This window comes from Desmodus rotundus, chromosome 4 (assembly GCF_022682495.2).
Source record: "Desmodus rotundus isolate HL8 chromosome 4, HLdesRot8A.1, whole genome shotgun sequence".
In the NCBI taxonomy this organism is placed as follows: domain Eukaryota; kingdom Metazoa; phylum Chordata; class Mammalia; order Chiroptera; family Phyllostomidae; genus Desmodus; species Desmodus rotundus.
The window spans coordinates 180983675-180997425 of NC_071390.1; the positions used below are offsets into that span (position 1 = coordinate 180983675).

A 13751-nucleotide genomic window follows, 5' to 3' on the forward strand; every position below is an offset into this window, starting at 1 on the left:
CCGCCCAGCCACAGTCCTCTCACAGCAGGATGCGCGACGTGCGCTAACCCGGCCCAGAGCGGCCAATCCCCGCGGGGTGGGGCGGGCCTTCCTCCCGCCAGTCTCGAACCCTGGAATAACAGGCTGACTCCGCCCCCTGCCCCGCCCTCTCAGCTTCTTCTAACTCCATTGGCCGGCAGGGCCCTGGAATCGCAGCACTGATTGGCGGCTTGCTCTCACGTAACTATCCAGGCAGGCACCCCGCCCCACCCCCGCGCGCTCACACCTCCCGGGGGCGGGAAGCCGAGGAGCTCGGAGAGCACTGTCAGCGAAGTTGGGCAGCGCGGCAGGGGCCCCGGGAGACTGACCGGTAAGGGGGAACCTTGCCATGTGGGACCCTTAGCCCGACACCTTCAAAGTCCATTCTAAGAGACCCCAGATGCTCTCATCCTGCGGGGCGGCAGATCCCTTCAGCGTCGAGGGGCCCGCGTCCGCTAACCCGGAGGACCCCACATCTCCTGACCCCCAACGCTTACACCCCCAAACAGCCGGAAAACCCCAGTTCCCCTCAGCTTGGGCACCCTACCTGCAGCTTGCCCGTGAAGACCACATCTCCCCAAACTCAGAGACCCCGAATGCTGTCGTCCTGGAAACTAACTCAACGGCGGGGAACCTGAAGCCCCTAGACCTCCGAGGTCCCGCCCCTCCCCCAGGCGCTCCAAGTGTCCGCAGCCCGGAGCACCAGGCCCGCGTCTCCCCCCGAGAGACGGCGGTCTGCTGGAGGCCGCGCCTGCGTCGCGTGCCGGTGTCTGCAGAACCCGGTGCGAGTCCGAGCCCTCCCCTGAGAAAAGCGTGTTTCGTGGCGCTGCCGCGGGCCCGCCTGGCCGACAGGCCCTCCGACGCCCGGCCGTGGCCCCGGAGCCTGCGCGGAGGCAGCGTGCAGGGGGGGAAGGGGGGAACGAGGGCGCCCCCCGCGGGCGGTTCTGCGGCCTCGCGGCCCGCCTCGTCTGGCCCTCCTCCCGCAGCGCCCCGCGTCCCCCTCTCCCGGCGCCCTGCCAACGCGGGAAAGGCGCTCGGCCCTCTCAGCGCCTTCTCCTTCCACAGGCGCCTCGGACTCGGGGGCTGGGACGCCATGAACCCCGACGGGGGCCCGCAGGAGCGCCCTGAGGGAGAAGCGGGGCGGGCGGGGCGGAAGCCTCAGGTGAGCTGTGGGGTGGGCGGGAAGCGGGGGGCAGGGCTCCGCAGACGCCCGGCCCTGGGGGTGACCCTCGCTGCGCGTGTGCAAGGCGCTGGTGGGAGAGACGGGGCTCCGCGGGGGAAGGCGCAGAGTGCGGGCGGCCTCCCGAGACGCAGCCCGGAGGAACAGCCGCTCGGGGACCTGGGACACGACCGACAGAGACTCGGTCTCGGCGCTTGCTGCGGCACAAGGACCACCGAGGCCCCGCCGACTCCCTGCACCCGGGGCGGGGCAGGCCAGAACGCACATCACTGAGTTACTGGTGCGTCCACTCTCCTCCCCAGGCCGAAGACGCTTGGAAAGACGTTTCCCTGTACTTCTCCGGGGACGAGTGGGCGGCGATGGGAGACTGGGAGAAAGGCCGGTACCGGAACCTGAAGAGGAACTTCGAGGTGCTCCTCAGCCTTGGTATCGCGAGCCTGGTGACCTAACAGGCTGCTGGGACGGCCTCGGCCTCGGCTCCGGCTTGGGCGGCCCCCTCCCTCCGCCTGTGGCTCCCTCCCGTGTGGACACCGAAGGGGGGATTTGCTCCTTGGGGTCAGAGCAGGGCCGCACTGACACTGCAGCACCCACAGCAACTCTTCGTAGACTCTCCCATCCCGACGGAGCCAGTCACACGGGCTTCCTGGGGCTTGTTCCTCCTCCAGGCTCTTCGCCTTCAGGTCAAAAGTCTTGTCTCTTTGCAGGTCTCAGGGCCCCTCGACCAGCTTTTATGTGTCACCGCCCCCGCAGGCCGGCCTCCGAGCTCCAGGAGGAGGACCCTGGGGACTCTGATGAAGAGTGGACGCCAAGGCGGCAAGGTGAGGGGCAGGAGGAACCAGAGCCGCCTGCCGACACGGACCTGTTTAGGTCAGGCTGCATCTCGGGACTTAACCAGGGAGCATGTTCGCTTGTCCAGCGAACAAGCAAGATGCCAAACAGTGTGTCGCACAGTAAGGGGCTATTCGTGTAAACTTTCAAGTGCAACATAATCATACGTATTTATAGATACAGTAATAAGCAGTAAATGTATAAGAACATACAAGTGAGTAAGAAATAGCTAGTTCAGAATAGCAGGAGGGTTGATCACTGTATCGTTTCCTGGTGTTGGCCCTGGTGCCATTCTGTCTAGCATCACGAGTGTTCGCTTGGTAGGGCCAGTCCACTTCCATGGGTCTGGGGTTGAAACAGCTGAAGTCAAGGTCCGATCTTTCACTTGACTGGAATTCTGCTTCTGTGGTCAGCAGACTGTGGGTGCTGACCGGAGTCTAATGATTAAGGAAGGGCGCGGACGGCCAGTATGTGCCCGGGTGGGAGGGGACCAGAGAAGGGAGGCGAGGTGGCCGTGGTGCCGTAGCCCCGACAAGGCCAGTTTGAATGAAGAAAGCAGGGCGGAGGAAGGGTTGTGTTAAAGACAGGGAGTTTCTGTGCAGTCACTTTTACTACATTTTTGTCAGGAGAGGCCCATTTATTTCTAATAAATGTAGTAGATGCTGTATGAACATAGGATGAAGTGTGGATGGCACTCTGTCTATTTTCTTTATCTTTCTAATGAAATTAGTTAATAGCCCCAATAGAAGCCTAGGCCTTACGATACCTAGAAAACATTTTCCAATCACCCTGGATTGTTCTTGGACTATTCTCATTCAGAATTCTGTGTCCTTAATAAGAATCTCCAGATTTTGGAAACATTTGCCAACCAAAACACTGATTTCTCACCATCTTTCAGTGAAATCTTCTTGGGTGGCCTTCAGAAGGGAACGGAGTAAACACCAGAAGGTGAGTATTTCCCAAATCCTGTTGACAAGAAAACTTTCCTCATAGACAGGAATGCAGGTAAGAGTAGGAAAATGCAGAAAGTATCCTGGGAACTGCTGCCTTCCTTTCCTGGTCCCTTCAACACATTGTCCAATATTATCATCTTGTTTAAGAGATTTTATTTATCGATTTTTTAGAGAGGGGGGAAAGGAGAGAAAAAGTATGGGAGAGAAGAGTGTGCGAGACACCCTTGTATAGGTTGCCTCTCGCACGCCCCCAACTGGGGGACCTGGTCTGCAACCCAGGCGTGTGCCCTGACGGGGAATGGAACTGGTGACCTTTCAGTCTGCAGGCAGCGCTCGATCCACTGAGCCACACCAGCCAGGGCTCATCATCAGCTTAATAGTTAATAACGACAGCAACAATAGTAACTGCCAGTTGTTTCATTCTCATAATATTTCAGACTTTAAGAATTCTACGTGAATAAACTCACTTAAACATTACAACAACCTGATGAGGTGCACACTATAACTATCACCATTTACAATGAGGAAAGTGAGCTTTCAGAGATACATAGATGTTTGACTATATGTCTAAGATCACAGTGTCAGGGGTGGTGCAATCTAACCCACAGTGTCTTCTCTAAACCACTTACACACTCATTACAACATTCATGGTTTTGCCCTGGCCAGCATGACCAGTTGGGTGTCATCCTGCAAAGCGAAAGATCGCCGGTTTGATTCCTGGTCAGGGCACATGCCTGGGTTGTGGGCCAGGTTCCCGGTTGGGGTGCATGCGAGAGGCAAGTGATCAGTGTTTCTCTCTCACATCGATGCTTCTCTCCCTCTCTTTCTCCCTCCCTTCCCTTCCCTCAAAAAAATAAACAAAATCTTTTTTAAAAATTAGAAAAATAAGCTTTCGTAGTTTCTAAAGTTTACATTGTCTTATCTATGTGTCATTACATCATTCATCTGACTGATGGTTTCAGCCGAAGTTCTTTTCTGCTGTGCTCCAGTGAGGGGTGCACTGAGACCCTCTGAGGAAGGAAAGTGCGCAAAGTGTAGGCAGTTGGTACAGTGGACGGTCCCAGATGAAGAAGAATGTAAAATGTCCACAGTCACAGCCTCCCACTCTAATCAAAGAAAGCATCTCCCATCCCTGAGCAGCTTAGGGTTTGGTGATTGAGAAACAACAAATAATAACATGACTTAAAGACTTCATGTAGGTTACACACTCTTCAATAGAAACTCATCCATCTGGAACTGATTTCAAATGCCGTTTCCTGTAAGGTGACGTAACAGCTTCTTTCTCTGAGTTCCAGTGAGGCCACTCTCATCCTGTTTAGAATCATTTCTTCAGCCTGCCTACCTCTGCACTGTGAGCTCTTTGAGAGGCTGGTCCATACCCAAATCTTCTCAGCGGTCACAGGCCCAGGTCACGGCCCCTGAGGGTCCCCGAATGTTTGCTGAATGAATGAATTCACAATTACAAATTGAACTAGAAGATGGTCATGTTATAGATCATGAAGCTGAAGACAACTAGCTACTGATACATCCTTATTGAAACAGAATTGGTGGGAACCAACTAATCTAAGCACAAATACTCTTTCCAAGGTATTGCAAATTTTATCACCATTTTATTTACTGTCTAGATATCTTTCTGCCAACGATTTCTTTATTCTCTTCCCAATATCCTCCACTCTCAATATTACAGAGACAGTTGAAAGAAAAGAGCCATAAGGCATGGGTTCTAATCTTGGATTCACTACCCACATTGGCCCTATCCCCTCTAATGTTCATACTCCCTAGGTATTTCCAAGGGTTGAAGTTTTAAAGACATGCATGTAAAATGTATCATAGGCCTTAAAAAATTAAGTACATGTTATCTTTTAATATGTGGCTTTTATACTGAAGGCAACATCCAGGGTGCCGTTAAGCAGTGAATACAGTTTGAAGGAATTGTCAGGAACAGCAAATTTGATGACTGCAAGTGACTCAGAGCAGGCCCAGAATCCAGCGTCCCCTCCTGGAGAAGCGTGTGCCTTTGGACGGCACACTAGACGAAAATCGGGTAAGAGAACATAATTTGGAAACGTTAGTTCCTCTCAGTCCTACAGAAGGGCTTATAACTATGGCCTGGGTCTGTTGGGCGGACTTTGGATGGGCCTGGATTCAAGCTGGGCTGAGCTGAGGCTGAAGTGAGCACTGGAGCTGTGGGCAAATCCTATAAATTCTCTGAGCTCCTGAATGCTAATGTGTAAAGTGAAGATAAGGAGACATCGCTCATATATTGTTTGAAAACATTAAATTACATTTAAAACAAGTGACATGCAAGTTGTCCAACAAATGCATCTGTGATCATAGCAGCCACACTTTATTGGTGTTGGGTGCCCAGGCCTTTGCTCAAGGCCTAACGCATAATGTGCACTCCATGAATACTTTATGAATGGTTACAGGTTGGCAAGTTACACCTGGTAATGGGAAGATCTAGAAACTAAAACTGAAGCAGCCATCTGTAGTTAGTGTGGAGTCTTAGTCTTCTGAACCAATAGTTAACAGTAAAATACCAGAATATGCAAAAGGACGGGTAATAATTTGATGGGAGGAGATTGTGTTAATTGACAAAATGGGAACTAACACTCCAGACCCCAGCAACCTCGCTCACCTGCTCTTCTCCAACTCAGCACTCAGGAGAAAGGAGATTGATGTGGAGATGTACACGGCCCTACGAGAAAGAAAGGGCCGTGTGTACCAAGAGGTCAGCGAGCCCCAGGATGATGACTACCTCTGTAAGTGACTCACTAAGAAGTATGTTATGATATAATAATTTCATCCAGTCCTTTGGTCCCCAAATCATTCCCTCCCTCTAGTGACCTGGATGGAGTACAGCATTGAGTCTCAGTGATGTCAGTGCCGGACGCCCTCTGAAGCTCTTTGTGTCCAGGAACACACGCTGTACCTTCCCTAACCCCTGTTGCTCTCGCCTCCAGATTGTGAGAAGTGTCAGAACTTCTTCATCGACAGCTGTGCTGTGCATGGGCCACCTACATTTGTAAAGGACAGTGCAGTGGACAAGGGGCATCCCAACCGCTCAGCCCTCACCCTGCCCCCTGGGTTGAGAATCGGGCCATCGGGCATCCCTGAGGCTGGGCTTGGAGTGTGGAATGAGGCAGCTGATTTGCCAGTGGGTCTGCACTTTGGCCCTTATGAAGGACACATCACAGAAGATGAAGAGGCAGCCAAGAGGAGATACTCCTGGCTGGTGAGAAGTATTTGCCTCTTCCACTATCCTCTGGCTTCCCACATTCCTTCTGAGGCCTGGAGGGACCTCACCTCCTACATGCTAGACATGGAGGGACAACATGGTTAGCTGTGTGTACTGACGGGACTTCACATGAACACAGAGCTCCTGTTTAAGGATCAGAGCGTAAGTGGGAGCAAAGTGGTGCAGACACAAAGGAGTGACTCCTCCCTTGTGGGGCTCCTGCTCTGATTGGACAGACAGACTCAGATGTGTAGATTATGAGTAAGGACAATATCATGTGGTCACAGCTGGCAGTGGAATCCCCATGCAGGCCGAAAGAGCTTTGATGACAGTGGAGTAAAATAATTCCTCTATTACCTCCCCACCAAAAAAATAAAAGTCCTTTAACTTCTTTTCTGAAACACAGATCGCCAAGGGGAGAAACTGCTATGAGTATGTGAATGGAAAGGACAAATCCTGGGCCAACTGGATGAGGTGAGGTCAACGGGTCTCTGGGTGCCAGAGGGGACTCATCCCCCACAAGCCCATATGTCTCTCCCTCTCATCATGCCTCGCTCAGTGGTCTCCCTTAATCCTTTTTCCTCTTTTTCTCCATACAGTGTTCTTTCATTTCAGGGGACATTTAGGAAAAAAGTAGCGCATATGTCCTCAAAATGTAAAGCTCTCTGCTAGACACAGTCTGGGCACTGGAAAGGACCTTGAACAGCCTAGATTCACCAGGGGCACTGGATTACACTTTAATTTATCAAATGAACATTAATTAAGCACTCACTATATTCCAGTTTAGACGAAGGAATACATTACTTGAACAGGTCACACAACCCATGTCCTTATGGAGGACTTCTCACAGACAGACATAAAACAATTGCTTTTAGAAACATTTAACTATAATTTCCAAGAAGTGCACAGTGTCAAGATAGCACAAACCAAGGACGGCCCAAACCTGGGAGGGCAGCAAACCCTCCCAGCCTCACTTCTAACTAGAGCTGGGCTCTGAGGCCTGCAGAGGAGTGGTCACGGGCCCCTTTCCTGAGAGGGGCCCTCTCTTATCAGGGATAACAGAATGGGAGCCAACTACTATTGTTCTGTTTTATTTTACCAAGACAAAAATACCTCCAATTTTCTACAGTAGCCTTGGGAAGGCAAGTGAACGGTACCCTAAATAAAGTGTAGGGGGGTTGGAGAAAAGCCTCTCAAGAGAAAACAGATGTGGGCTGAGTACTGAATAATTAGCTAATTTAGAAGCAGGCCCTAGATCAAGCGCCAGGTTCTGTGGTGTGAGACAACTTGATTTAGAGTTTGGAGAAGCCAGAGAGCACTGGATATTATGGCCAGTCAGGGTGGAGGTTAAGTCTGGAACTGGGTTTTACATAATGGTATTAGGCAGCATTAGCACTGCAAGCAGGACTTGGAGGTAGGAGTTCACATGACACGCTGACAGACACTTGGACGCTGAACAGAAGGTCCCCGGGAGCAGTAGAGGCTGTGGGCGACACCAGAGCCTGAGGACTGTAAGAGTCAGTGAGGAGCTGGACATGGACTTTGCTTTGCTGGAGGGGACAGTGCAGTGTGGCAGGTGGTCCGGGAAGGGCTTTTCAGGTAGTGAGAACTCATCGCTGTGCTTTTCTTTCCCTTCATCTGCCTCAATCCCAGGTATGTGAACTGCGCCCGGGATGATGAAGAGCAGAACCTGGTGGCCTTTCAATACCACAGGCAGATTTTCTACCGAACCTGCCGGGTCATCAGGCCAGGCTGTGAGCTGCTGGTCTGGTACGGGGACGAGTATGGCCAGGAGCTGGGCAGCAAGTGGGGCAGCAAGTGGAAGAGAGAGCTCGCAGCCGGGAGAGGTGGGCACCACTGTTCTTCAAAACAGAAAGAAAAGAGAGAATTCTCCATAGAAATATTCCTGATCCAACTCCTAAGTAGAGTAAAATCCACTCTAAAGTCAGTAAACTTTCAAATCAGATGCTTCAGAAATTCACAGTTCATTCATATGCCTTTGACTCTTAGGCAAAATGTTTATATTTTTTATTTTTAAAATATTTCATGCACAAAATACACAGCTGCATATAGTGCTGAAAGGCTGAGAGGCAAAAAAATAAAAGTTTTCAAGCACTGACCAGCTCTCACCAAAGCAGTTTTTCTGACACTTTTATAGCTATTTCTTCTTAACTTTCCTCCATACTTCTAAACAAAACGTTTTTGTTTATAGGCATTCATTATTTTTTAAAGATTTTGCCCTGGCTGGTATCGCTCAGTGGACTCAGAGCTGGCCTGGGAACCAAAGGGTTGCCCCTTAGATTCCCAGTCAGGGCACATGCCTGGATTTCGGGCCAGGTCACCAGTAGGGGGCAGGTAAGAGGCAACCACACATTGATGTTTTTCTCCCTCTCCCTCCCTCCCTTCCCCATTTTCTGAAAATCAATCAATCAAGTCTTTGTTTTTAAAGATTTTATTTACTTTTACAGCGAGTGGAAAGGAGGGAGACAAACATCAATGTGCAAGGGAAACATTAATCGGTGTTTAACACACCCCCAACTGACTCACAACCCTGGCATTTGTCCGGACTGGGAATCGAACTTGTAACCTTTCAGTTTGTCGGACAACACCCAACCCACCGAGCCACACCCTTCAGGCAGGGCACATTCATCCGTCATTTCAGTGAATCGTCAGGTGAGATCCTACTCTGGCGCACAGGGTCCTGGGACCAGGAAGCACAGATTAACATGAGGACGAGAATCACTGCTCTTGAGGGGCTGACGGTGGAGGAGGGAAGCCCAGGCACATGTGTTTGCATGTACAAAACACTGCACAGCAGTTAGTGCTTTGGAGAAAACCCAGCCAGGACGAGAGCCTAGGGATCAGTGTGAGGGGAGGTGAGGTGTGGCAGGTGGTCCGGGAAGGGCTCTCTCGGGAGATAACATTTACAACAATACCTGCGGCAAAGGGTCCCAGGCAAAAGGAGCAGCTAGTGCAGGGAAGAAAAGAGGTGGGGCCTTTAATTGGCTGAGGGTCACTCAGGTCTCGCTCGTCTAGGCACAGAGGGTAAGAATGGAGATCAGACGGATGCTCTGCAGCCCGGAAATGCGGCACCGATGATCCGAGTTGAGACACTGGGGACTCTCCTGAGTGAAAGCGTGCAGTTGTCAGCCGTAGAGTGCTGTGTTCTCTGTTCTGATTGTGTTTTGTTAATTTTTAGAAAATAAACTCCAGTGGGGGATCCCCTCAGAGATTGCTTCATCTCCAAGTGAGAGAGTATGGCGGTTGGCCAGAGAGGAACAGGAGTCGGGCGTGGAAGAAGTGTGGTTGGAGAAATATTTTGAAACAGGACTTCTCAGTGTATTTGAAATGGGCTAACACCGAATAAAATGAAGCATAAATGTCTGGTGTGAGGCTTGAGGAAGAACATTTTTTAAAAGATTTCATTAATTTTTAGAGGGGAAGAGGGAGAAAGAGAGGAAAACCTTGATGCATGGCTGCCTCTCACACGCCCCCTACTGGGGACCTGGCACTCAACCCACTGAGCCACACGAGCAAGGGCAGGAAGGACATTTTATTTTATTGTTTTGAAAAACTGAAAGAGAAGCAATTCCTAGTTGGTGCCTGCAGTTGTCCTCTCCTACATGACTTAGAGGGCACCTGTAGAGGGGAAAGGTCACTGCAGTTCAGGGAGTGAAATGGCCTTTCATGCCTAGTCTGGGCAATATTAGCAAAGACCCTTGATGGGGGCTTTCTGGATTTCTGAAGAAGGTGCACTTTCCTTTTTATAAAATAAAAAGGAAAAGAGGCTGTGAGTGGACACTTTGTGGGAGACGGAGCTTGCGTTGTCACCACAGTAAGAAAGATTCACGGGGCAGGTCTCACCAGCAGCCAAGTCGTGCAGCCCAGGCATTCTCGTCAACATCTGCCCTGACCAAACCTTTCTCTTTCAGCAGAACCAAAGCCAGAGGTGCACCCGTGTCCCTGCTGCTCTCTGGCCTTCTCCAGTCAGAAGTTCCTCAGCCAACACATGGAACTCAATCATCCCTCTCAGGGTCTCTCAGGAACATCTGCAAGAAAACACCTCCAAGCAGAGGAACCCTGCCCAGAGGATCAGAATCAGCAGCAGCAACAAACTAGTACTCACAGCTGGAATGATAAAGCTGAAGGTCAAGAGGTCAAAGGAAGGTCCAAACCTTTGCTTAAAAGGATCAGTCAGAGGAGAATCTCAAGACCCTTTTCCCAACCTTCCAAAGAACGAATGAGGAGCTCCAGCGAGCATGAGAGAATGATGGAGGAAGAGCCCCGTAAAGGCCAGAAAGAGAGTCCAGAGGACACAGGCAAGTTGTTTGTGAAAGTAGGAATGTCAAGAACTGTAACGACTGAGCATGGAGGGTGTTCGCAAAGCTTCAGTGATGGGTCACATCTCATTAGAGGCCAGAGGATACACTCAGGGGAGAAGCCCCATGTTTGCAGGGAGTGTGGGCGAGGCTTTACACGCAAGTCACATCTCATCAGACACCAGAGGACACACTCAGGGGAGAAGCTCTATGTTTGCAGGGAGTGTGGGCGAGGCTTTACACGGCAGCCACATCTCATCATACACCAGAGGACACACTCAGGGGAGAAGCCCTATGTTTGCAGGGAGTGTGGGCGAGGCTTTACATGCAAGTCAAATCTCATCGCACACCAGAGGGCACACTCAGGGGAGAAGCCCTATGTTTGCAGGGAGTGTGGGCGAGGCTTTACCTGGAAGTCATTTCTCATCAGACACCTGAGGACACACTCAGGGAAGAAGCCCTGTGTCTGCAGGGAGTGTGGGCGAGGCTTTACACGCAAGTCAGGTCTCATCACACACCAGAGGACACACTCAGGGGAGAAGCCCTATGTTTGCAGTGAGTGTGGGCGAGGCTTTACCTGGAAGTCAGTTCTCATCACACACCAGAGGACACACTCAGGGGAGAAGCCCTATATGTGCAGTGAGTGTGGGCGAAGCTTTACACAGCAGTCACATCTCATCACACACCAGAGGACACACTCAGGGGAGAAGCCCTATGTCTGCAGGGAGTGTGGGCAAAGCTTTACCTGGAAGTCAGTTCTCATCACACACCAGAGGATACACTCAGGGGAGAAGCCCTATATGTGCAGTGAGTGTGGGCAATGCTTTACACGGAAGTCATATCTCATCACACACGAGAGGACACACTCAGGGGAAAAGCCCTATATGTGCAGTGAGTGTGGGCGAGGCTTTACACAGCGGTCACATCTCATCACACACGAGAGGACACACTCAGGGGAGAAACCCTATGTCTGCGGGGAATGCGGGCGAAGCTTTACACACAAGTCAGGTCTCATCACACACGAGAGGACACACTCAGGGGAGAAGCCCTATATTTGCAGGGAATGCGGGCGAAGCTTTACACACAAGTCAGGTCTCGTCGCACACCAGAGGACACACTCAGGAGAGAAGCCCTATGTCTGCAGGGAGTGTGGGCAAGACTTTACACGCAAGTCACATCTCATTACACACCAGAGGACACACAGCGGAGAAACCCTATGTTTGCAGGTGGCGTGAGTGAGTCATTAGCATTAAGTCACATATCAATAGCCATAGGAAGTCTACAGCCCTTTATTCTCCCCAAGACTAATTAGTACAGAAGTAACTGGTTAAACCCTCCAGTTTCATGACAACAGAGGAGATGGACAAACAGTTCCATAGTGATACGGGGATGTCAGCACCAATCTCGTTCATGGTTTTTTGATCTCCTAGTCTAAAAAAGTTTTGTCCCCATACAAATATGAAGCCCACATCCCTCATTCCCCCATCACTGAAAGAGGGTTCCTGAAGAGCCATAAAGAACTCACTCTCAGCCAGAAATTCAACTCCTACAAGTACATAAATCTGGAGTCAGTCCACTCTGGTTACTGCCCAGAGAGAGGGATTTGAGACAGACTCCTGGGAAGGGGGCCTTTTCTCCTAATCATGCCCTACCCCTCCTCCCTTGGCTTCTCTTGTCCCTTCTGGTTTCCTACAACCTCCGGGCCTCAGAGGTGATTGACAGGGAGGGACGTATGCTTGTGCACGGACTGAGCCTGGCTCAGTCTGGGCACCTGCTCTTCCTCACTCTCCTTGCTGCCCCTTCAGGGTCAGCATTTCCTGGTGCACAGCATACAGATTCCACATCAGTCTGTAGTGGGTGTGAGTCTCAGCTCTGTCTCCAGCCGTTGTGACCTAAGGCAAGATTCTCAACGTCTCTCTGCCTGCTTCCTAGTCTGTACAGTGGAAATGGGAACTCCAGCCTTTCGGGTTGACATTCAAAGTTGAGTCAGCACAGAGGATCGCTGAGATCACAAGTCCTGCCGAACAGCCTTCAGTGCCCATGGGTCCCAAGTCTTTAGTGCTGGACAGAGGAAGATAAGGACAGTGTAGGGGTCTGTAGACAAATTCAGACTTTGAGCAGACCCCACTGCTTTCCCCACATAGACTCAGCGGCCCTGAAGTGGGGGATGCGCTTCCCTCCGGGTCACCACCCTCCCACTGAGCCTGCGCACCCGCAGAGCCTCAACACAGGCAGGTGCTGCCAAGAGTGACCTGTGAAACCAGACCCTAGCCCACACCTTGCTGAGGACTGACACTGGGAACAGCATGTCCCTGCACTGGTGTGTTAGGTGGGATAGATGGTAAGCCAGGGCAGGGAGGCCGAGGAAGACATGTCTCCCACTAACTCAGCAGTCCTGAGCCTGGTCCAATTCTATTGCCAGATGTTCCAGCATCACAAGAAACACCATGCTAACACGTTGAAATTAGTGCTAGGTATTGTTTCACTATTGGGAAAAAAAGGCTTTCAAGGTGTATTCATCCCAAGGCTTAGAAGATGGGAGGGCGTCCACAGCGCTCAAGGGAAGGACCCATAAAACAAACTTGGCTAATAGCTTTCCTCTGGCCCTGTCTGCTTTATGAGAGGGTCCCCAGTGCTTACAGAAAGAGCCCTTAGGTAACTGTGGGTAACTGTCTCCTGTAATGGATCTATTTTACAAGATGCTTAAATGGGGTCTAAGCGAGAAGGATTCGGGCTTATGATGCCCACACATACCTACATTTGGGTAGTCATGTCCCCTGTGGAAGCTGGCACCACTATTACCCACCAATCAATATGCAACTTCTCCCCCATCCCAGCAACTATGTGAGTCCTCAGGACGAAGGACCTGGTGCTCTTGCCACCCAAGCTCTTGCCTTTCACCCCCACCTCGGCAAGGCCTGTCCTCATCCATGAGAGCATATCACGAATAAACCTTGCTTGCACGCTAGTACACTTGCTGATCTGTGATCCTTTACTGCATCGGCAAGAAGAACCGAGTTTCTCCTGTGGCAGGTGCGCCCCATCTGTGTATGGCGTTCATGAAGCCCACACACAGCAGCTTCTGTGATGCACTTTCCTCGTACCCGGGCCCCACAGGGCTTCATGCACCACTGACACCATCTCAAAATTAGTACTTACTGCATCTTTAAGCTTTTGTTTGTGAAGTGAAGTCTGATGGGATAATGGACATGCGC

At 51.1% G+C, this 13751-nt stretch overlaps 1 protein-coding gene across 1 annotated transcript; it reads left to right on the plus strand.

The window, feature by feature from the left end:
• Positions 1–264: 264 nt before the first annotated feature.
• Positions 265–13494, plus strand: LOC112316652 (histone-lysine N-methyltransferase PRDM9-like). The gene is made up of 11 exons (XM_071221331.1): positions 265–349; positions 1084–1180; positions 1501–1624; positions 1903–2016; positions 2925–2974; positions 4867–5023; positions 5637–5741; positions 5943–6214; positions 6624–6691; positions 7871–8064; positions 10150–13494. Exons 2-11 carry the CDS (start codon positions 1112–1114, stop codon positions 11769–11771), a joined length of 2775 nt encoding a protein of 924 aa, XP_071077432.1. The 5' UTR covers positions 265–349; positions 1084–1111; the 3' UTR covers positions 11772–13494.
• Positions 13495–13751: the final 257 nt, after the last annotated feature.

What these genes read in the sequence shown, in the direction of transcription:
- LOC112316652 (XM_071221331.1), top strand. Translation starts at nt 1,112, where the DNA reads ATGAACCCCGACGGGGGCCCGCAGGAGCGCCCTGAGGGAGAAGCGGGG. An exon ending in GGGCGGGGCGGAAGCCTCAG is followed by an intron (nt 1,181 to 1,500) that starts GTGAGCTGTGGG and finishes TCTCCTCCCCAG; the next exon opens with GCCGAAGACGCTTGGAAAGA. An exon ending in TCCTGGGCCAACTGGATGAG is followed by an intron (nt 6,692 to 7,870) that starts GTGAGGTCAACG and finishes CCTCAATCCCAG; the next exon opens with GTATGTGAACTGCGCCCGGG.